We start from the raw sequence: 25,102 nt of genomic DNA on the forward strand, positions 1-25,102 counted from the left end.
TGCCCTGGCTGACTATTTCTCGTGGAGGTGAATGCCTATCAGACATGGCGTGTTCTTTAATTTTTTTTTAAGAAATTAAACCTTTTATTTTTAGACTATTGCAGCTTCATCTGCAGTTTTAAGAAATAATAGAGAGAGATCTTGTGTATCCTTCACCAGTTTCCCCCAGTGGTAACATCTTGCAAAACTGTAGGATAGTGTCACAATCAGGATCTTGCCAGTGATACAAACCAGGTACGGAACAGTCCCAGCAGCCATAGGACCCTTCACGTTGCCCTTCATAACTGTACTCAATTCCTCCCCCATTTCCACCTCTTACCCCTGGCAACCAATAATCTGTTCTCCATTTCTATAATTTTCTCCTTTTAAGAATATTATATAAATTAAATCATATAGGATATGACTTTTAGGGACTAGCATTTTTCAATTTTATTCACTGGTGGTTCCTCCAAGTTGTTGGATATATCAGTGCTTTGTTCCTCTTCATTGCAGAGTGGATGCCCCTCAATTTATTTACCCATTCACCAGTTGAAGGACATCCAGGTTGTTTCTAGTTTGGTACTATTGTGAATAAAGCTATTTTGGACATTCCTATACAGGTTTTTGTGTGAACGTAAGTTTTCATTTCTTTGAGATAAAAGACAGAAAGAGTATAGTTACTGGGTCAAGAAACTGCCAAGCTGTTTTCCAGAATGGTTGCATTGTTTTATATTCTGAGTCAGCACTGTATGAGGGATCCAGTTTTTCTGTATCCTCACCAGCATTTGGTATTGCCACTACTTATTATTATAGTCATTGAGATAGGTGTATAGTGATGTTTCATTGTGGTTTTAGTTTGTGGTTCACCAGTGGCTAAAGATATGGAACATGTTTCCGTGTGCTTATTTGCTATGTGTATGTCCTCTTCACCACAATGTCCTCTCATGCTTTATGTCTATTTTCTAATCGTTTTAGGAATTTTACTTGTTGATTTTTGAGAGTTCTTTATATATAGTCTCATACTGGTTGTTTGTCAGATATGTGGTTTGCAAATATTTTCTCCCAGTTGATAGCTTGTCTTGTTATCCACTGAACAAGTTCTTTCACAGAACAAATCTTTTTTTTTTCCAGTTTTGATGAGGTCTGGTTTACTAATCTTTACCTTTATGATGTATGATTTTGGTGTCAATTCTTAGAACTCATTGCTTAGCCTTAGATTCAGAAGACTTTTTTTTTCCCAATTGTTTTTCTATAAGGTTTATAGTTGTATGTCTTATATTTAAGATCATGATTCACTTTGTTTTTGTACAAGATATAACATGTAGGTCAGTGTTCTTTTCTTTTTTTCAATCTATGGATGTCCATTTGCTCAGCACCGTTTGTTGAAAAGGCTATCTTTAATCCATTGAATCGTTTTTGCTCTTTTGTCAACCATCACTTGAACAGTTATCTTTTAGATATAATATTGTCACATATATCTATTTCTGTGTTCTATATTCTGTTCTACTGATCTGTGTGGCTATCTCTCTGCCAACATCACATTCTCTTGGTTACTATAACTACTGTGGGCCCTAATATTGGGTAGAGTGATTCCTCCCATTTTATTCTCTTTTGTCAGAATTGTTGTAGCTATTAATGGACTTGTCCTTTTCCATATAAATTTTATAATAACTTTGTCTATATCTATAAAAAACTTGCTGAGATTTAGATAGAAATTACATTGAAATTACATTGACATGTTTAATATCTTCAGTCTTTTCATCCATGGCTCTCAATGCATTTAAATCTTTGATTTCTTTTATCAGAATTTGAGAAGTTTCAGTGTCCAGATCACATCCATGTTTTAAGTTTATACCTAAATATTTCATTGTTTTTGGAGTGATTATAAATGGCTTTTTGGTTTTGATTTTGGATTCCACATGTTCATTGTTAGTTTATAGAAATGCAGTTGACTTCATGTGTTGATCTTATATCTTGCAACCTTGCTAAACACATTCATTAGTTCTAGGTGTTTTTTGTTGATGTCTACATAAACAGTTATGTCATCTGTAAATAGGAATGGTTTTAATACTTCCTATGGAATTTTTGTGTTTTTTATTCATTTCTTGCCTTATTGCAGCATCTGGAATTTCACATATTATGCTGAATAAGAGGGGGTAAAGCAGATATCCTTGCTTTGCTTCTGATCTTAGAAAGCGTTCAAGTTTTTGCTGTAGCTATAGATTTTTCAGTTAAGTGCTTTTTATCAAGTTAATGAAATTCCACTATATCTGGTGTGCACATTTTGAGATGCAGTTTTGTATCTTTAAAAAAGGGAAACTAAACAGTGGAAAGTATTTTGTTTTCATGTCCATTTTCTTCTAGGATCAATAATGTAAAGAAAGCTATTGTTGGCAGAATTGTAAGATGATCTCAAGGTTTCCTCTCTCTGAAGAACATACCCTGTATAATCCCTAGGACTGTGGGTAGGATGCAGTGTCACTCATGTGATTATGGGACAGACTCTCATAAGCATCAGGACTGTGGCTTTAAAGTTTTGAGTGGGCCATGTGGCAAGTAATCAAGGTGTCTATAGAAGCTAGGAGTTTTAAGGGCATGGGGACCTCAGATCTATATACAGCTGCAAGGAACTGAATTCTTCTTCAGCCACATGAGCTTAAAAGATGATCCTGGGCTCCAAATGAGAATTCACCATGAAAGTATTTTGATTTCAACCTTGTGAGACTCTGGTTGGAGAACCTTGTAACACTATGATTCTTGCTTGGACTTCCAGCGTACAGAGCTGTGAGCTGCCAAGTTTGTGGTCATTTGTTATATCATCATAGAAACATAATACAAACATATCTTAAATAATTTGGAAAAGTGTTGGAATCAAAGCACATAGTGAATATTCTACTCCAATGAGTTAAGAGGGATTATTCCAAGATTTATTCACTAATTTGTGTTTATCCATAATTTGTGGCTACTGGTTTTATGTTAGATGTTATCTTCAGGCCTGGGCATACTGAGAAGAATGAGCCATGGTTTTCCCTTGCTGTTGAGGAGCTCATGGCCCAGAGTGTCCTCCTAGATCTCTCAGTATATGTAGTTCCTCCAACAATTATCCCATTACGTTTGCATTCAACAATCAGACTCAAATCCAGGTAAAGAGTAAGCCATCTGCAATTATTGGGTAAGTCCCTTACTCTTTTTGAGTTGGAGTTTTCCATCAGTTCAGTGATATGCTTCTTTGTGAGTAAGTGAGGATCAAATGGTGTTTAGGATACCTCATTATTTTAATCAGAGGTAATGATTACCTCTCTTCAGTGTAGCTTCTTTTCTTTTCTTCCTGTCTGCATTCCACCCACAATTCTCCATGGCCATCTACTGTGTGTTTGTGAAGATACCCCAGTGGACCCATTCAAGGATGCATTTGACTCTGTATATTTATAGCCTAAGGTAGCATACAGGGAGGACACTACCTATTGCTCAAGGTAGATAGAACTGTGATGCTGGGATTCTGAGGGGACCAGGAAAGAGCTTGGGGTCAGGCCTGATTTGGCCTGATTGAAATCTTCCATTATCAACAGGTATCTCCTGCAGAGCTACTCCAGTAGGAGGACTCAGAATAAAAGATGCCTCCTTTTTTCATTTTTCCTCCTTAGAATTGACTCAACTGATCCTCACATCATAGGCAAGAAGTCTATTTGAAAATATTGCCCTGATTTGTTGAATGGGAATGGGTAGATCTTGGTAACATAGAAGTGGTCAAGGGGCATAGACAAATGCTTCTGATTTTGTAGGGCTTGCCAACTCGTTCTGAGTGCTTCAGAATCAATAATAACAATAATAAAAGTAGAAAATGCTAGACAAGCAAGCTGCCAAACTGGGCTTCAAAACCCACAGGAACTTTATGAGGGAGCAAGTTGAAATGAGCAACATTCAGGCACATTGTGGGGCAGGGTAGAGGTGCCAGGAATGGCTGATGACAGCTGTGGAGTCACTAACACTCAGGCACTCCCTGGTGAACCTGGATTATAATCAGCATAAATCTAAGTGACTGTCAAGGGCAAAGAAACCATGCTAGGAAGTGTGGCCTGTCTTAAGATCCTTTTGGCTGACAGTAGTTGCCACCATAACTGCCACCAGAGGGCCCCTCCCTGCTTTATTACTATCCTTTGGAGGTGATGCTCTCCCAGCAACTAATTTTTCCATGGGAGCAGAAGTACTTTCTACCGAGACCTTCTTTTGATGCAATTTAAGTTAAAAAAAAAATTATTGAAGAAGTATAGTTGATTTACAATGTTATGCTAATTTCTAATGTATAGTAGTGATTCAGTTATACATATATGTATGTGTGTGTATATATATATATATATCCTTTTTTATATTCTTTTCCATTATGATTTATCACAAGACACCAAATATAGTTTTCTGTGCTATACAGAAGGACCTTTTTGTTTATCCATCCTATATATAATTGTTTGCATCTGCTAATCCCAAACTCCAAGCACTTCACTTTCCTACTTCGTCTCCCCCTTAGCAACCACAAGTCTATTCTCTGTGTCTGTGACTCTCTTTCTGTTTCATAGATATGGTTGCTATTTTTAAAGCTTACACTCTTTTTACATTAATGATTCATAGTTGTATCAAAAAGTACAAAGAAGACTATTATAGATCACCTGAAATCTAACCTCAGAAACAATCATGTCATGTATATTTTGATGCCCTTCCTTCTTCTTTTTTCCTATGAATATTCATTTAGAAACCCACGTATGATTGGGATGGTATTGTGTTTATCATTTACTAACCTGCTTTTCTCAGGTTTCATTAATATCTTTCTTCTCTGTTAAATGTTTCTAATCTATGACCAACATCTCAACAACTGATGCCTGCAATGTATTATCTGATTTCTTTGTAACACCTATACACACACACAGACACACAAGTTATTTAATTTCTTTGGAAGGTGAGGGTATGTCTGTGTATGTTGGTATAAGTACTTGTGTTTATATGTTTCTCTCTATATATGAACATATATATGCATAATTTTTATTCTGAGTTTTATAAACAACAGTATGATGAACACATTTATTATATCTTTAGAATAAATTCCTAGAGGGAAGTCACTGGGTCAAATGCTGATTCTTGGGTTGTGCAGAATTTAAAGGAATTTAAGAGTTTGGGGGGGAACTTCCCTGGCAATCTAGTAGTTAAGACTCTGCACTTCCAATGCAAAGAATTTAGGCTCAATCCCTAGTTTGAAAACTAAAATTCCACATGCAGTGTGGTGTGACCAAATAAACATTTTTCTCATATGCTAAAAAAAAAACTTTCCACAAAAATTGAAAAATTCTTACATGTCACCATTTGACAATAAGTTGTAAAATTCGAATGCTCTCATTCTGTCCAATACAGTAGCCACTAGACATATGGATATTTAAATTTAAATTTTTTTATTAGTTAAGACTAAAAAACAAAAAAACCAGTTCTTCAGTTGTACCAGTCATATTTCCAGTGCTCTATAGCCACATATGGGCTTCACTGGTGGCTCAGAGAGTAAATAATCTGCCTACAATGCGGGAGACCTGGGTTCGATCCCTGGGTTGAGAAGATTCCCTGGAGAAGGGAAAGGCTACCCACTCTAGTATTCTGGCCTGGAGATTTCCGTGGACTGTATAGTCCATGGGGTCACAAAGAGTTGGACAGGACTGAGTGACTTTCACTTTCATAGCCACACATAATTAATGGCATGCGTATTGGAAAGTGCAAATTAGGGCCTTGCCTCATCACAAAGAGTTTTATGGGACCATGCTGCTCTGATATCTTCATGAGTTCCTTTATAATTGTGATTGGAGTTTAGTATATTTTGTAGGTAATTAATTTGGCTTGATATAGATTTCAGAGTAAAAAATTTCACTCTTCCATTGAAGATGGAAAATGTTGTCTTTCTGAAAACGTAAAAACATGGAAATTCAACCCTTTGTCTTGCTTCCTCATGCTCTAATAGGCTGAAAAATAAGAGCTGGTGTTAAAACTAACATCACTATTGGTGATAATGTGCTTTCTGTGTGGCAAGTGTGTAATTATTTTAAGTCAGGTATTCTTCACAAGGATTCTGGGAGGTGCAACTGTCACCCACATTTTACAGAGAAAGAAACTGATGTACATGGAGCTCAAGTACTTTTTCCAGGGTCAGTATATGCCTGGTTCCTGACTGGGACCTAAGCCCCCAGCTTCAGAGTCCACACACTTAGCTACTCTTTGTACTGCTTCTCGGGTAACACTAGTGGTAAACAACTCGCCTGGCACTGCAGGGGACATAAGTGATGTGGATTCAATCCCTAGGTTGGGAAGATCCCCTGGAAGAGGGCATGGCAACTCACTCCAGTACTTTTGCCTGGAAAATTCCATGGACAGAGGAGCCTGGAGGGCTACAGTCTATGGAGTCACAAAGATTCGGACATGACTGAAGTGACTTAGCATGCACACACTTCTCCTCGAGAACCTAAGACTCTTAGGGAAAACACTGGCTCTTTCGCAGAGCTGTGCACACATTAAGTAAAAATGTCTCCCAGTTGCTCGAAAAGTAGCTACACCAGACATACACAGAAGTAGATCCACAGCCTTTTTCTAAGGGAGATTCCCCTGAAGAAGTTCGGCCTGGGAAGAAGTTTGGCCTGGGATGATGAATGCTCAGGGGCCTTCCAGAGAAACTGTTACTCATCCATACTCTGACTCAGAATCTGTTCAGTCAGAATGGATGTATTTTACACATTTATTCTCCATCTGTCCTTTACTATGGAGTGAGATTTTGTTAATAAGCTTTGAGAAAGGAGGGGGAAAGGAGGAGTTTAAAGTGCTGTCAAAATCAAAGAGCTGAAGCCCAAACAGCCTCGCTTGATGGGGTATTTGTTTGCAGCTGAAGGATCAGAGGTGACACATTTAGGCAGAGAGAAGTTTAAACTTCAGTGAGGAGAAAACAAGTCCCAAATGCAATCTTGAGGGTAGCCAGGTCCAAGCAGAAAACAGTCTGGGGATTTTCAGTTTCAACCTTTTCCAAAAGGTGTCACTCTAAGGCAGCAGTGGGGAGGTGAGAGGGAGGCAGAGATAGAAATATAAGATAAGAGTAATTGGAAAAATAAAATTAGTAGTCCTTGTTCTAACAGATCTTTCAACCCACAGCATCAGTGCCTCAGAAGTTGTTGCTGTTGAGGAGAGAGGGTTTCAGCGTTTATCTTTACCTCCTCATCTTAGCGTGACCTTCTCTGTACCCAGGGCAGAGCTGGGCCAAGTCCCAGCTATTCCCCCAGGACCAATTCACATTCCAGATTTGCTGTAACTTGGGATATGGGCATTTCACTGGCTCTGTGTTTTGGTGCAAACTGAAATGACCATCCTCTTGCGCTTGGGATGCAGTGAGGACGGAAAACTAGGATGGATGGTGAGGGGGGATGGCAGAAGAGCCTGTGTAATTTTAACACATGGTTTTAAAAGCAGTTTAAAAATTCCAAATCATTAACACAAGATAGACACTAAATCAATGCTGACATATAATTTAAGGGAAAAATTGTTTTATCAAAATATTTGAAGATCAGTTCCTGCCAAGTGAGCCTCTTGAAAAGCACTGGATGTTGCCACGTGTCAGAAGAGAGACACAGAGCGGGCAGTTGGGCTCTTGGCAGATAACTGAGAGAGAATCTGGTTTTCAAATATTTAGTTAAACAACACAAATGTATGTGTAAGTTTAAGTCGACACATGTTAATGATTTAAGGTCTTAAACAGGTTTCTTATTTTATTGTTTTAAAGCTCCAATATTCACTTTAAAATTCCGACCATTTCTCCAGAACTGGGTGTTTAAGCATTAGACTCTAGAAATTCATTTGATAGCTTCACTATTCTTAAAGTGTACAGAGTTATGAATTATTCAAATACAGCTGAATAGTCCTGGTAACTTAACCATTTTATAAGAGACTTTTTGTAATCTGTCACGTAGAATAACTAATAAAATCAGAACTGACACACAAACAGTTAGGGATTTTTGTTTTGTTTTGTTTAATTGGTGAGACCAAGAAGTCATCTAATTTGAAGAAACCTTTAATTATTCTAGATATGTAACACCAAAGCAATGTATATTTTAAAATGTAATCTTAGCTTTCTAGATAGAGCATCAGAATGCCAATCTTGCCCTATGTGGGGACCTTTTAGGAAATTTTTAAAACTGGAACATGTTAAATGTTTATAGAAGATTTCTGATGTTGCTGTGATTTCTCTTTTTTCATCACAGATGGCCTTTTAGGAACAAAACAGCCTCTCTAAACTCCACGCCCCCACCCAGGAAATATTATTGTCTGGTGAATTACCAATAGATGAGCTTCCAAAATAAGCAAATGCTGTGTTGAATTGAGACACACTGGTTGCTCTCCTGCTGGATTTTTCAAAAGCATTTATTAGCTCATAATCATTGTGATTCTTCCAGTAGCAGTTCCCCAATGAACAGGACCATGGGGCCCTGCAGCCTGGGCTTCCCAGCTTGTATTTCCTCCCTCCTCTTTAGCAGATCACTCCCATTTACCTACCTGGTTTTGGAGACCAGTCATGGGGCCTAGGACAAGATTGGCTTTTAACTGTTGCTCATCACTCAGTTCTTTTCTATATTAGTTTTTTTTTTTCATCACTATTGTAATTAAATTTGTTTCATTCAGGGTTGCCCGCCAAACCAGACAGCTTCTGAGGGTGAGCATGTTATGTCTAGCTGAGTGCCTTGCATGCAGGAGATACCCAGGGAGACGAGGTGGTGCAATGGTAGAAGGGCTGCATGTCTCCCAGGTCCCAGCAGAGTGAGTGGAATGCAGAGCGGGATTAAAAGCTGCTTGCTTCTACCCCAGCTCAAGGCCTGGGGTAGCTTTTTTATCAGGCCATCTTGAAACTCTTGGGTTCCTGGGTGCTCTTGATGGCTTCCAGGTGGCCGTGAGCATAGAGTTCCTTCCATTCAGGGGCTGAGTATCCAAGCCCTCTTGTCTCCATAGCAAAGAGAAGGTGCTTGAGGCAAACAGAGAGCAAGAACTTGAAGGGCGTTTGGTGAGGATGGCAAGGGGACCGTTGATTTATGGGGTAGGAAAGTATCAAGTTCGGACTTACACTTCATCCATCATTGCACTAAGAGGGTCAGAGGAGGGTGTTTCAGAATCACATCTTTGCACTCCCTTTCCTCTCATTCCTCAGGTATTTATTGAGTGTGGACACTGGTTCCATGTCAGGAGCTGAAGGGCCTTCCAGAGAGAATGGAGACGTGGTCCTTGCCCTCTGAGGATTACAATCCAGTTGTAGCAACAAAGCACACACATGAAAGGGTTGTGCAGAAACGTGAAATGGTGTTTGATGAGGTGGTAGAAAGTCAGGTGCTGAAGGTAACAACCGAAGGCACTTGGGTGAAAGTAATGCTACCAACAGCCCAGCCTTGGGACAGTAGTAACTGTCACGGCCTGGACACTTGCAGAATGTCTAACAGAGAGGGCTGGATGCTTGAGGTGTATTGTCTCCCTTTGTGCTTGTGCCAACCCTGTGTGGTGACTTCTGTTTCCTCCCCCTATTTTATAGAGGAGGACCTGCGGGCTGAAAGGTCAGTAATGTTCAGGCTTCCCAGTATAGGTTGCAGTTTGCTATCACGTCAGAATCACCTGCTTTTTTAATAAAGTACTAATGCCAGACTCCTACCCTCAGATGTTTTCATTTAATTGGTAGGAGTGTGACTATGGCATCAGGATTTTAATAGTATTTCTAAAGGGTTCAAATGTGCAGCAGAGTTCAGGAAGCATTGGGTTTAGATTGTCCTAAGGTCACAGAGGTTGTATTGATGGAACCCAAACTTGATCAGGTCTGCCTGTTTTCAGAGCTCCAGATTTATATCACTGAACCTATGAAGGAGGCCAGAGCTCTGTGGCAGAGCCTTAAAGGGAGGGAATTTCAGTAATTGAAGCGGTCACTATAGGGTAGTCTGGGCCTGCCAGGTGGCACCAGTGGTAAAGAACCTGCCTGCCAGTGCAGGAGACTTAAGAGATATGGGCTTGATCCCTGGATCAGGAAGATCCCCTGGAGGAGGGCACGGCAACCCACTCCAGTATTCTTGCCTGGAGAATCCCCTGGACAGGGGAGCCTGGCAGGCTGTGGTCCATAGGGTCGCAAAGAATTGGCCACAATGGAAGCAACTTAGCACAGCACAGCACTATAAGGTAGTCCAGGGGTGTGTGTGCATGTGTGTGTGTGTGCTAATGTTGTTGCTGAAGATAGGTGACAGCAAGCACAGAATCTTGAATTCAGTAATAAGCAAACATAAAATGGGTTGAATACTTAAATTGGCCCTGTATTGGCCATGCTTCTATGGCACCAAGTACTTGGGCATTGTTCTTAGTGCATCATACACATTAACCCATTGAATCTTCACCAAACTCCTTTTAGCTGAGTTCCCACATCACAGGGAAGCTGGGTTCAGAAAGGTTTTATAACTGACTCAGAAGGACACAGATAGTAAGTGGTAGGCTAGCTCCTCAGTTCTGTTTGTAACCACTGTGCTGTGCTGTCTCTTTTGTTAAGCATGTCCTGTGTATTTTCATATTTGCTAGTCCCCACGCTAAGAGCTTTACTTTCATTGCTTCACTTAATACCTGAAGTAATTCTAGTGAGACATACTATTGTTACAGATGAAGAAACTCAGACACTTTCCCAAGGCTCTATAATAAATGGTAAGGCAAGTGTTATTAGTGCAGTCTGGTTTCTTAATCCATAATTTTAACCATTCTCCATATATAAAATATTTTAATTATGTATAAATACATAGCTATATATTTACATATATTAAATATCTATTTCTATGTATTTTATATAAAAATATTCAAAATATTTTAAAATAGTTAAAACTGAAAAAATTCAAATTAAATTTTAAGCAAAATGCTGTATAGAAGACAAAGTAGAACAACTCCCTTTGAGTGTGAGACGGTGGATGGAGCTCTCTGCTGATTCACACCCCTCCTCCCACTCCACTGATCTGTTTATTAGCCCCCAGATGCCTCTTTGGAACTCATGGTGGTCTAGGGAACAGAGTTTGAAGACCACAACTGTGGGTAATCAGGAGCCCCTTGAGATGTTGGAACCAGACCAGTGATACTTTTGATGAAATATTGATGGTTTAGGCATATTTTCCTGGAAGTAGGGAGGCAAGTTGTAAGAATAAATCCCACGAGACATCTTGGCTCACCCAGTTCAAAGTCACATCCAAAGACACAAAGTCAAAACAGCTGAAAAAAATCAAAAGGAAAGTCTAACCTTCAATCTGTGTCTTTGGAAAACATTGAAGGGACCCCAGGAATAACACCTAGCAACTTTTTCCCCTTCCTCTTTTCTCTTCCTTCTCAGTCATCTTATTCTGCCCTTAAAACAAAACCAAACCTCTGTGTGCCCAGTCTCCAGGCTCATCACTCCTCTTTCCTCTGTCACGCCTATCTCCTACTGTTCATCACACAGACGGTCACAGCCTGCCCTTCAAAGTCCTGTGCCTTTGCACTCAGTTTTGTTGGTTCACTCTACTACCTGTTTCCTAAATTCCAGGCACAGTCCTGGCTGAGAGAGAACTCTGACAGCGAAGAAGCTGATCAGGCAAAGCCAAGTTCTTATTTAGGGTTGGGGTAGGAACAAAGGCTGGGAACACACATGTGCACACACACACACACACACACACACACACTTATTTTCAATCTTGTCAGAAATGTGGGAGGGGAAGGGATTCAAGCTGGAAGCATAAAAAGTAGTGATAGAAAAAGATGATGCTTCAGGAAGTGTTTCCAAAATAGACTTGATGATGAAGAAAAAACAAAGGGGAAAGAGAGGGAAGACACAAATGTGGTTCTTAAACATGAGTCACTGAGAAAAGCTCAGGACACTGGACTAAAGTGTCACCAATGTGTTAGGGAATGGCAGGTATGGAGAGCTGGGGTAGGTGGTAGGGATCTCGTTTAGATAGGTGTGCATGGATCATCCTGAATTCAAAGTGATACTGTGGCATCTAAATGGAAGTAATTACCAAGTGGTTCAGTGTATGTGAAAGATGTTAAGTGAATAAAAGGAGATAAAGTTTGGAAAAGTATTAGAATAGTGGTGAGAGCTATGGAGACAAACCTCAGTCCTCCTCTGAGAAGCCACGTGGATGAGGAAAATGTCTCTGGGATAGAGTCATGAGGGGAAAGGTCCAGTTATGGATGCAGGAAGGTGAAGAGTATGCACAACAAACAGGGGAAATAAGTTCTCAATCTAAGGAGAGCTTCTGAGAACCCAAAGGAAAGGTTGGCTTATAGGTGAATGGGGAATGGATACAGTCCCACTCACCCATTACACTGTGTTTCACAGAGGCTATCTAATAAGAAGGGGGGCTTTTTAATTTTATATATATATCAGATCAGTCACTCAGTCGTGTCTGACTCTTTGCGACCCCATGAATCGCAGCACGCCAGGCCTCCCTGTCTATCACCAACTCCAGGAGTTCACTCAGACTCACATCCATCGAGTCAGTGATGCCATCCAGCCATCTCATCCTCTGTCGTCCCCTTCTCCTCTTGCCCCCAATCCCTCCCAGCATCAGAGTCTTTTCCAATGAGTCAACTCTTCGCATGAGCTGGCCAAAGTACTGGAGTTTCAGCTTTAGCATCATTCCTTCCAAAGAAATCCCAGGGCTGATCTCCTTCAGAATGGACTGGTTGGATTTCCTTGCAATCCAAGGGACTCTCAAGAGTCTTCTCCTACACCACAGTTCAAAAGCATCAATTCTTCAGCGCTCAGCCTTCTTCACAGTCCAACTCTCACATCTATACATGACCACAGGAAAAACCATAGCCTTGACTAGATGGACCTTTGTTGGCAAAGTAATGTCTCTGCTTTTGAATATGCTATCTAGGTTGGTCATAACTTTCCTTCCAAGGAGTAAGTGTCTTTGAATTTCATGGCTGCAGTCACCATCTGCAGTGATTTTGGAACCCAGAAAAATAAAGTCTGACACTATTTCCACTGTTTCCCCATCTATTTCCCATGAAGTGATGGGACCAGATGCCATGATCTTCATTTTCTGAATGTTGAGCTTTAAGCCAAGTTTTTCACTCTCCACTTTCACTTTCATCAAGAGGCTTTTGAGTTCCTCTTCACTTTCTGCCATAAGGGTGGTGTCATCTGCATATCTGAGGTTATTTAAAACAGTTTACAAAATTATACATACATCTCAACTATATGTAATATGTAAAAGAGTAAGAGAGAGATGGAGAAATTAAAATGTTCAGAGTGTTTATCTCCATGTGGTGTTATTTTGGGTAATCTTAGCTAAAGAGAATATCATTATTCTTATATAAAAATTTTTTTTTAATTTTCCTGTCTTTTGGATTCCATATAAGTATACCTTATTTTAAGGGAAAGTGTTATTTTATTGATATTAATTAGAAGAATAAATGATATACAGGCTATGTCATCCGATGTAATGCCCTCAAACATCTAATAGGAATAAACAACATAATTTCCTGTTTCTGGGTAAAGAACCCAAAGCCAAAAGAGATAAAGAAACTTGTGTCAGTCATATAGTAAGTTATGGAGACATGTTTCAAATCTGATCATTTTTAAGGCACAAGTTTCATAGACATAGCCAGCTAAAATATTACTTCCAGTGAGAAGTTGGGGAACCATTCAGCTGTGCAAACTACACATTAAGAAAAGACATATGGCAAGAAGGAGGGTATTGGTGGCCTGCAAGTGTTGGGAGAACAAAAATAAAAAGTACAACCTCTTAATGAGAGGGACCTGGTGGTAGGGAGATGGAAGCAGGTATTATAGGCACTTGATAAGGAGTGTAACAGTTCATCAGTCAAGACAGTCCAAGTCACACTGGAGGTGACAGCCTCTCATCTCATGTTGTAACACAGTGAAGGTGCTGCCTTGCTTATGTGGTATGGTTTGGCCTTTAGCTTCATTGTGATCACTCAGGGACTCAGGCTGAAGGAGACATCATCTGAAACATGGTTCTGAAGTCATTATGGCCAGGAAAAGGGAAGGTTGTGGTTGATTGCTAGTTCTTAAATGCTTCTGCTTGGAAATGACAATGATCTAAGGTGTAATTGTTAGGGCTGGTTTAATATAAAACTAGTTAGTATCTGCCGTACGCAGTCACATGGAAGGTGAACTAAGAGCTTGGAAACCCACAAAGTAGCATTCTGTGTCTGTGGATTGCGAGTGGGCCAGCTCAACTAAGAAGAGATTCAGCAGGTGAGAATCCTGGACACCCTCCCTCTTCTCTGACATTGATAATACATTTGGAATTTTTTTTTAAAAAGTTACGAAAGGAAAGGGAGTCGTGAGGACACAGACCATCCCAAGTAGAGGATCCGGCAGACTGTATCTGAGCTGATGCTTGGAATGACCATAATATTGATCTTTTAAAAAGCAGCACTGCTATTGAATCTATAAAAAATAGGGTAAAACAGACAAAAACACTTCTGCTTCAGCCTCATCAAGTATTGTTTTGTAGAAAGGTTTCTAGTTATATTTATGATATTCGATGAACTTATATGAGAAACTAACAAGTTTGCTTTTTAATATTTAAATTTCATTTGTTAAAGAATAATGCTGTTTATCCCTGTGTAGTTCTGTGACTTTCATAGGTTATGCTCTATATTCCTTGCTTTTAAAACTGTTTTTGGTTTGGGCTTTTATTTATATTACCTGGTCATCAAGTTTCCTCTTTTTATCAGGGCAAAATGGAGGGTTTTCTGAATTTTAAAAGCCTGTAATTTACCTTGGATGTGAACTATCGTGCTTATTCTGAATAAATTTCATGTAAAACTGCAGAAATGGTGTAGAAAGTCTTTATGAATTGGAACTTAACATGTCATTGACACGTTTTGAAGGGCGTTCTGTTGACTTTAGTGATAGATGATCCCATTCTGCCAAGTTCAGCTGGAAGGGGTGACTTAGAAATCCAAACATCAACTCTGGAGTCTAGAAACTTCCTGAAACCATGGTTTTAAGTTCTCAGGGTGGATGCAGCCTGTATCTGTGCAAGGGATGGCATTCCACGGAAGGCTCTGGAAAAGAACCATTAAACACCAGCCTTCTTTGTTGTGTGTTGGCTTTTAAAAGTCTCCAGTGGTTCGGGAAGGATAAGGCCTTGCCTTGGGGCTCCCTGGTCCAATTTTTTGGGACCTGGCTGAAAACCCTGGATATTTGATAGTCTGGCTTATTTCTATGGTGTATTAGCACCCTATAAAAGTTACATGTCATTTATTTCAAGTTTAGAACCCTCTCAAACTTCAGGGGCAAACCAAACTTGAACCTTTTGTGGCTGGGATTCTGTTTACCTTTGGCCAAACCTTGCTTCCTGAATATGAAACAGGGAGGTGAGGTGAGAGGGGGGCCCCTGAGGCCCCTTGGTCATCAAATCGCTTTTGCCAAACAAGGCTTTGATAGGCTAAAACATGAATGAATTTGAAACACATAGAGTAGCTTCCTGTCAGAATGCTCTGGGGCCTACACACAAAAGTATATTGTGCCGGGCAAAGTGCATTTGAGTGTTGCCTTCAGCCAACTGTGAGGCAGTATCTGAGATTTTTGCCAAACACAGGTTGAAATTGGGTCAAGCCACTCACCTTCCAGTTCTAATAAATACATTAAGTAGTTTCTATAAAAGTTATTGGATAATTCAATTGAATGAGGACCTTGGAGAAATTTGGACATTTCTTGGGTTTGAAATGTTTATTTTTAAGTAGTGACAAAGAAAGAATGGATGCCGGGATACAATGCCCAGCTCAAGAATGGCTTTAATTCCTTTGTGTCTGTTGTCAGAACGCAAGGTACACCTTGTGCTTGAATGGAGGAGAAATAACACACTGCGTCCCATGCGCTTTTCAGATAGAAGAACTGATGAATGCGCTGGAGAAGACCAGACAGGAACTGGATGCCACCAAGGCTCGCCTTGCCTCCACGCAGCAGTCCCTGGCTGAGAAAGAAGCACACTTGGCCAACCTCCGGACAGAAAGGAGGAAGCAGCTGGAGGAGATCCTAGAGATGAAGTGAGTGCCCATTTTTGCTTTCTCAGTCTTTCTTTTCTAACTTCTCTGTAGGGATGAGAAAGGGAATGCTAAAGAAGAGGAGGAAAGAGCTTGGAGAGAGAATCATGTAGCTAATACTTGACTAGTTGTTTCTGTGACTGTGCTTCGTATTTTCTCGAATTACAGCTTCCATGTCCCAATGTGCACATTTTTCACATCTGTTATTCAAAAAAGAAAAAAAAAATCCAACATAAGGTTTTGTGACTCTGTGTTTTGTGGACGGCACTAATATTCTTAGATCTGTCTAAAAGGTTTGAGCTGGCCAAGAGACAGAGGCCTTGTTAAGCACAATGGTAATTGAAGTCCTGCTCAGGGTTAAATGGAAACTTTTCTGAGGAGGTATTTCCTAATTGTGACTATAACTTTGCTAATTATATTCTTTTCACTTGTGTACAATGCCTGGCTTGTGTTGGTTTTCATAGTCTCAAGGTTGGCACCTCTTTGTTTAGAAAGCAGGACTCTGATTTGCTGGGCTGATAAAAACAGGCTTGGAAATGCCCCTGCCCCCCTGTCTCATTGGGTAGGTAAGGACTGGAGGGGGGTGGGGGTTGGGTAGGGGAGGAGACTGGAACAAATGTCTTTCTTTGATTTAATCAATAAGGTGTGACTGCTTGTCGGGCAGTGGTTGTTCCTGTGGGCCTGTGACACACCCACCTCCACCTAGCTTTTATATCGTTCTCACAGTGAAATAATATCACCATGAAAGAACATAGTAAAGATAATTACTCAAAGATTTTAGAGGTAATCAATTGCTATGAATCTATTTCTGAAAAATTAGGCAAGAAGCAGCATCTCTCTAAGTCTTTAAATGAAATAATCACTAAAGTATGATTTAAACCCAGCCTCCTTCCAAAATAAGGGGAAATGTACAGAATTATAGCATCTTAAGCCTGTAATATAGACTTTGAAATTGGTGGCTAGGTATGGAAGAATAACCTTACCCTGACCCTGCAAGTCTTACACATGGTTAGTATTAAACCCAGAAAGCTTAGATCATGGAAAATATGGAATGAAATATTTTGAAGGATTTAATAATGAGGACAAAACATTTATTCCTTGTCAACTACCTCAGTTTCTCCTAGACCAAAGAATAAGTAGTTTTTTTTCCACATATAAACTCCCATTTTTCCTAATAAAAGATGATATAATAAAAACAGATATTATTATCCTCAGTTTTGAGGTGAGGGAACTGAGACTCAGCGCGATTTCAAGTAATTTGCTTAAGGACATCTGGCCAGGATTAAACCCAAAAATCTGTTCAGACTCTGTTTCTACTACCTCATTTTCTCATGCAGTTATGTCAACTCCACCAAGTCCAGAACTTTTGTCTGTTTGAATCACTGCAGAAATCATACTGCCTAGAACAGTGCCTGCATATGGTTGGTGCTCGGTAATTGCTCATTGCTGGAATGAATAGATTGAATGCTGGAGACTGGATTTTATGTACTTAGGAAGAAACGTATTTCAAGCATTTGTGACATTATTGATGTGATCAGTAATTTATTAATAATGTCAGTACATTGATTGCATCAGCCTTTATTCGTTCTCTTTCACTTACCCAGCTTCTGCCTCCTTGTGTGTTGCTATGTGTCAGATTCAGGCTAATTTCTCTCATTGTTCTGCAGCTGTTCCCAAGTTAACTCTACACCTCCTGGAGTGATTTATTATGCCATTATAAGGAAACTTTCATTATTTCCTGTTTATAAAAAGAGCATATACTTCCAGTGTTTTCAGAGAACAAGTAATGGTGAAGCATGCTGGTTTGGGAGTTGTCAGAGCTGGGTTGAAATCCTGTTGCGTCCACTTGGTGGTTGTGTGACTTGGGGGAAAATGACCTTAACATTGCTGACCCAATGGTTTCCTCCTGTAATGACTTTCGTGGGGTGGTTGTGAAGAGAAGCACTCAGAGGAGGGCTTGGCACATGGAAAATGAAATATGTGTGTAAATGGCACTATCAGCCAATGAAAATATGTCATTTGTTTAGTATACTTTGTGAAGAGTATCATTTGTCTAAAATTTGGGTTTATTTTTCTAAAACATATAAACCTTTTCCATGTGTATGTTTTCCCACTTAATTTCATGATTTCAGATAGCACCTAACCAAGACCTCTTTGGGTGAATTGCCACATTATTACCGAAGTGCTTAATCTGCTGCCACTGCAAAATAAATAGAAAATTCCTCTTTTAATTCCTTTGGTAAAAGTAACAAAGCTCTGCTTCATTAAGCCCAATATGAACCTCATTCATTCATTAACTGGCCCAGAAGCCCCAATAACAGGGTTCTTCCCAGGACCATGGGGACACAGGTGCAGGGCAGTTAAATTGACTGAGAACCCCAGTTAGATTTACCAGCCTCTTCAGATGTTCTAGTCAACCAAACGGTTTGGTGACTCTTGATTGAGCTGAGTTGACGTGTTGGTTATTGGACAGTAACTGAGTCAGTGTCAGTCAGTGTGAACAGTCAGCTGGGTGTGTCACTGCGTTTACTGCCACTCTGTGCCACTGTTGTTCATGCACCTGACAGGCAAGTCCCCCCAGGACTGGGAAGCCCTGGTACATGGGAAAAGCTGAATGGTGTTAGGAAGGGGGTAGGGCCATGAATCAAGAGAAACAAGATGTGGTCTCATAACTCATCCATAACCTTAAAGGAGGTCACTCTCTGGTTGCCTTTTTTTGGTGACATGGCGGTTGATATTACCTGCCTTACCTACTCCATAGAATTGTTACAGTAACAGGGTTTTTAAAAAAATACTGAACTGAAATTAATATAAACTAGCATATGTAAAAGCACTTTGAAACGTAAAAGGGGATTTTGAAATGAGAGATGGTGTCCGTTAAATTTGTTGCAAAATTAAATGACACAGATTTATAGTATTGGAAAACAGCTGAGTGCAGCCTTCCAGCCTATATAAGCCAGACTGCTGTCCACATAATAAGGAATTCACCAGGCCTGGTAAAGACCACTTGCCTTGGAAGCCATGGGCTCATAAGGTGGCGGTTCATGTTTCACGGCTCTTGAAGGTAGCTCCTTCATCCTTATATCGAACTGAAATAGCTTTCCATTTAATTAACGTTACCACTTGTCTTAGTTTTTGTTTCAGAGCTACATAGATTTCAGCTGAGCCCTGTCCACAGGACAGGCAGCCTTTTATTTTTCATAAGTTTACTTTTATTTTATATCTGTTCAGGTAGTACTGTGCATTCTAAAAGGAGAAAAAAAGAAAGAGCAAAATTAAAAAGAAATAAAATTGCGTGTGATCCTACCATGCAGAGATAGATACTAATAGCATTTTGATGTCTCCCTTTACAAATGCTCTTTATTTTTTTAACAAAATTAGATTGTACTTTCGTATTTTGTAAATCCTTCTTTTGCTTGCTGAATGGTAAACACTGCTCTGTGCAGCAAACATTGAATTGTATTATTTTTAATTATCTGACATACTATCATACAGATGTCTCCCTTTATCAGAGGCTTATCTTGGTGCCAATATTTTGCTAATATAAAGAATGTCTTGATAAGCATCCTGCTGTGTCAATTTGTTAGCTTATTTTCAATAATTGCAGATTAATATGTAGTTATAAGAAGTAGTACAGAGGATTCTCTTGTACGCTTCACTTGTTTCCCTCAGTGGTAACATCTGGCAAAATTACAGCATAGTATTATGCCAGAAAATTGATATTGATACAGCTTACCAACTTTATTTAGATTTCTCCAGTTTTACATGTACTCATGTGTGTATATGTATTTATTTACATACAATTTTATCACACGTATACATTTGTATAACCACCACCATGGTCAAGATGTAGCACTGTCCATCATTACAAGGCTCCCTCACACTGCCTTTTGATAGCTACACTCCTAACCCAACTGTTTAATTTAACCAGAGTTTTCTTTTGTGTTTTATCATTTTGGGACCTGTGCAACACTGGCCTTCATTTTCCTCTGCTATTTTTCTTGGCCAGGGAGGGAATTGTCCTCTTAGTTTAAATTTAGGCTAAATTTAAAGTGAGAAAAATATTGCTTGATTTAAAGACTTACCTTTAAATGAGTTGGTTAATTTGTTTACAGTGAAATTCCCTTTTAATATTGGATATCTAATGGCAGGCATTCAAAAAGAAAATCACTTATGGTCCTACCATACAGAGATAGACAGTGATGGCATTTTGGTGTATACACATTTACAAATGCTCATTTTTTAAAAGAAAATTAAATTGAACTTCCATATTTTATAAATTCTGCATTTGAGGAATGAATGTCCACTGCTATAAGTGGACAAGCGAAAATGTGTGCCCTTATCAAGTTTTCATTTTAGTAAAATGAGTGATCGAAATGAATGGACAAATAAATAAGCAAACAAACGAATAGTTAGATGAATAAAGTAGCTTCTTGTGGAACCAAAGAAGTTTAGAATCCCACTTAGAAAGCTCTTTCCATTGGTAAGGACCCTCCTGATTATTTGGGAGTAAAGAGGGAAATGCCATGTCACTCCCTATAGTCTGAGAAACCTTCTAGGATCTGAGCCTAGTGGACAGTCTTTGACTCTCTCTTGTGTAGGATTCTTCCCCCGAATAAATATTTTTTCCAGCTTAATCTTCATTGGTTAGTATTCTAACTGCCAGTCATTATTCCCGCACTAGAAGGAACTAATGGTTCCCAACCATACATTTTCACAGGAGAACATAATATTCTCCTTCCCTTGTGTATAAGATTATTCTTTTACTTAAAAAATATCTAAAACCTCTTACTAAAACATTTCATAATGGTTTGTCTTTGTTACATTTGCTTCTATTTAAAAGGGATTTTATTAAAATAATATTAAGAACATCATTCTATATGTTTGGTTTTATTAATACCAGTTAATGAGCTTACATTCCAGTAACCAAAGCTCGATTATTTAATTTGTGGCAGGTGAATTTGATATCTGTAGCTAAAAGGAATTGAAGGCCATGAGATACTGTGCTTAAAATCTATCTGTGTGCATTTGCTCAGACAATTTAAACTAGCCTAGTAATTTAATAGGCAGACAGGCAGGCTAACTGATCTGTTCCATTTAGTATTAAATACTGAATGAATAAGGGGGGTTTGAGAGCTGGTTAAAAGTTACATAATGTGAAGTGTGTAGTTTAGACTTTCTGTGGTGATTTCTCATACTTAATGTAAAGATTTTAAAGGAACATCTATACTTTAACTCGTCTGATGACATTGTGAGAGCCACCTTAATTTACTGGGTATTATTACATTCTCGAATCTTCTCCAGATAGCCTCAGAAGCCTTTGTATACACTGGGCTATTTTAGGAAGTTTACAGTGAGGTAAGACAGAGGCTTATTCTAAGGCATTATCCTGTTGGCCTCTTTGATCTAGGATCCCTTTTGAGAGAGCCACTCATTAGGTAAGTACCCTTCAAAGGAGAGGCAGGGTGCAGAAAATGATAAAATCAATTTATTCTTTCCTTCATGCCAACATGAGAAAAGACAAATCACATTTCTTTAGGAAGGAATCCTAAGTGCCTGGCAATTTGGACAGGATTAATGGAGCCTGGGAGAGGAGTTTTGAAGGCAACTGTTACTTAAAATTGATAAACTCAGTTGCAAGAGAAGTTATGGGGATTGAATGAAATAATGCATTTATAAGAAACTGATTTATAAGCCACAAAAGGCCATATATGTATCATGGTTCGTGACATATCCATATGTTAGGTAAACCCACTGTAATTAGCATACCCTGAGCTCATCTTCAAATTCGAGTTGGCCTCACACTTTGAACAGTTTTTTTGTGTGTGGGGTGAGAGGGGGCTACAGTGTAATTTTCTCTGTAAGCCATGGTTATTTAGAAAAACTTTGCCATGTTCAATTTAAAATATATATTAAATACTATCGTAATATGTCCTGGAGTTCCCTGATGGCTCAGATGGTAAAGAATCTGCCTGCAATGCAGGAGACCCAGGTTTGATTCCTGGGTCAGGAAGATCCCCTGGAGAAGGGAATGGCAACCCACTCTGTGATTCTTGCCTGGGAAATTGCATGGACAGAGGAGCCTGGTGGGCTCCAGTCCATGGGGTCACAAAGAGTCAGAGACGACTGAGTGACTTCCACTTGATGTTAATGTGTCCTACAATATCCCAATCTCTCTGTTCTTATTTGTTTCCTTCTAGTTCCAAAAGTAAATTGAGTCAGCTAAAATACTAGTGAAGCTTTTCTTAGCTTCCTAAGTTACCTGTAGTGATTGAAGACAGGTGGCAGAGAGAAGAACTGCTCATTCAGCAATGGTTGTGGTTTGAGCTGCAGACAGTCACATGATGGGCAGTTGTTTATCACTCAGGATTTCTGTATCTCTCTTGTAACCCTGGAGTTGGTGGTTTAGGGCCTTTAGTGAAAGAGAAAAGACTTAATATACATAAAGTTGGTAAATAAAACTGAACTACAATGAAAATAACTTTAGAATAGTGGAATGGTCTAATTAGCTTGAGGCAAGGAACAGAAAACTGCACATTCCAGAGGTTCATGCAAGCAGCGAAGTAACCAGGGACTGGCACTCCATCTGCCTTGATGCTTTGTCATTCTCTGCACATGAGATTCTGCATATGTTTTTCTCTGCACCTCAGGATGCAAGGTGTTTGCCTCAGTTCCAACCATTCTATCCACATTCCTGCTGTCAGACAGGAGAAGGGAACCTCCCTGCCATTTAAGCTGCCCATACCATCCATTGACATCTGAGTCATTTAACAATTTATTTGATAAATAGTTGTTGGGTATCCATTGCTTGCAAAGACTGCTCTAAACCAGAGGCACTCACCACTCTTCTAAGTGGACACAAAGGACAAAGATCTCTCCATTCTAAGTAGGTACAAGAACCAGAGCGGGGAAGAGGCACACTGATCAGTGTTTACAGATGGTCACATGTAGATACAAGAAAGCAGGAAAACCTGGACTTCAGCTGGGTGGCTGTATGTCCGGCTAACTCTCAGGGAGTCTACTACCAAGGAAAGAAAGAGGTGGAGAGGTATTAAGGGCAACTAGCCGTCTTTGCTGAAATGAGAAAAGTATGGAAGAAAAATCAACTGATATTTTATCTCACTGAATATTTAAAAATAACTTTGCAACTACACTTTTAGTGATAGCATTCCTCTCAGATATTTACTTGTGTATATGTGGGTTCAGTAAGTATTTGAGTTCATTTCTGGGTACCAGCATTGGTAAACTATGGGAGAGTCATGTGGTGAGTGAACAGATTGGGAGGTACCTGAAAAATATGTTTATGGTTGGAATAGCTGATGGGTGAGGGGTGTTAGTCTAGAGAAGACCAAGAGACACATTCTCCCTCCAACTATTAAAGGGGTGACAGGAGAGGAAAGAAATGGACTTGATTTATGCTGCCTGAGATGATTGTGCCTGAGCACAGTTATTCTTTAAGAAGACGAAGGCCTTCCTACAGTGCTTTGTAGCAGTCAGAACTCTATGCTCTTTTGAAGTGGTTTCTGAGGTATGTCGGCAAATCCTGGGGGGAGGAGTGCTATAGAGAGAGTCCCCTTCCCCAGGGACGGGCGGAAGGGTGATCTCCACAGTTCCTTTCAGTGTGTAATTCTACCAGTCATTCTGCTAAATGAGTGATCTGGAACTTGAAGACTTAGGAGATGCTGGAATCTTGTTTCTTCTCTTAAGGAACTCTTTTTGAAATGCAGAAACTTTTGCCAAAAGCCAAAATGACTGCTTGGTCTAGGACACTGTCCCCTCAATAGGACCACAAGTACAAGACCTATCCTGTACTTGTGTATACTGCATTTATTTTTCATAAGACTCTTTAGATATGACATGCACGAGCCAAGCAGAGATGTGTTTCACAAATCATCACAGAGAAAGAATCAGTAGTTAAATTGTGTGTCAGGTAGAATCAAGACCCCTTCAACTCTCCTTGCCCTACGGAATGTACTATCTCTGATTAAAATGCTTTCAGAGGATTAAACTAGCTCAGGCATATATACTATTCAGTTCATGCAGACTTTGGGTAATGAGATTAATATTACCAGTGAACAGTTCTTAAGTGCTTATTACATGTCAGGCAGGGGCTATTTACTTCACCTGCATATGATTGCCACCTCCTTTGAGATGGGGAGTCTTATGACCCCCAGTGTGTAAATGTAGGAACTGAGGCTCAGACACCTGGAGCTCAAATACAAGTCTGACACTACAGGCTATGATCGTAACCACTGACAGTTTGTATCACACCTTCTCCTAGTGAAGAAGAGGTTGTCATCTTAAGAATTTTATTTGGTGATGCTGGGATCCAGTTTTGGTTGAATAGTGGATGGCAGCAGGCACATAGGTTCTTCTTTCAACTTGCATTAGGGAAGCAGGAGAGCAAGCCAGGTTGATGGTGGGAGGGAGGGGGCAGGAAGAGAGCTAGTTGGAGGAGGCCTTTGAACTCAGCTTCCTTATCATAAAACAAAATAGGGGAGACACTGTCTTCGGCCAAAAACATGTACTAGATGTATAGTTTTAATAGTGAAAAATGTCAGTCAAATGGGTCCCTTGGTTTTTAGTGGAAATACAAACATTTTCAGAGCTAGAGTGGTATAATCTTTCAGCTTAAATAATCATAATCAGCAGTTAAATAATCTAAATGCTCATGAATTTGTAGAGTTGAAAGTATTCCAAGCACCGCACTTCATGTTATCTCCATCCGCGCAGCAGTAGCTCCACGGGGGCTTGGGAAGATCAACCATTAACAAAGGGAAAGAGAATCGTACAAGCCTTCCAACCTCCTAAAATGTGGCAAGTTAAAGGGGGCAGTTGTGGTCCTTCTTTCAATCCAAGAGCAGCTTTCTTTTGGAGAAATTTTGTTAACTGCTTGATTGAAGGATGTACAGGATACTGGCAGCTTAAGCCCCAGGAGGCAAGGTATGGGGCAGCTGTATACCAGGAAGAGAAGCCAAGGGGTGGGCACTACAAGCAGGGTCACAGATCAGGTCCTGAAATGATAATTCTCCGGGGCAGTGAGCAGGGCTCT

At 39.7% G+C, this 25,102-nt stretch overlaps 1 protein-coding gene across 7 annotated transcripts in view; it reads left to right on the forward strand.

The window, feature by feature from the left end:
* ERC2 (ELKS/RAB6-interacting/CAST family member 2) overlaps positions 1-25,102 on the forward strand; it is a 980,761-nt gene that overhangs the window by 578,308 nt on the left and 377,351 nt on the right. For all 7 annotated transcript variants that reach the window (XM_024982903.2, XM_024982905.2, XM_059879783.1 and 4 more), the window contains one exon: positions 15,893-16,053. In XM_024982903.2, coding sequence (XP_024838671.1) covers positions 15,893-16,053 — 161 coding nt within the window. The remainder of the gene's footprint in view (positions 1-15,892; positions 16,054-25,102) is intronic.

This window comes from Bos taurus, chromosome 22, assembly GCF_002263795.3.
Source record: "Bos taurus isolate L1 Dominette 01449 registration number 42190680 breed Hereford chromosome 22, ARS-UCD2.0, whole genome shotgun sequence".
Classification (NCBI taxonomy): Eukaryota; Metazoa; Chordata; class Mammalia; order Artiodactyla; family Bovidae; genus Bos; species Bos taurus.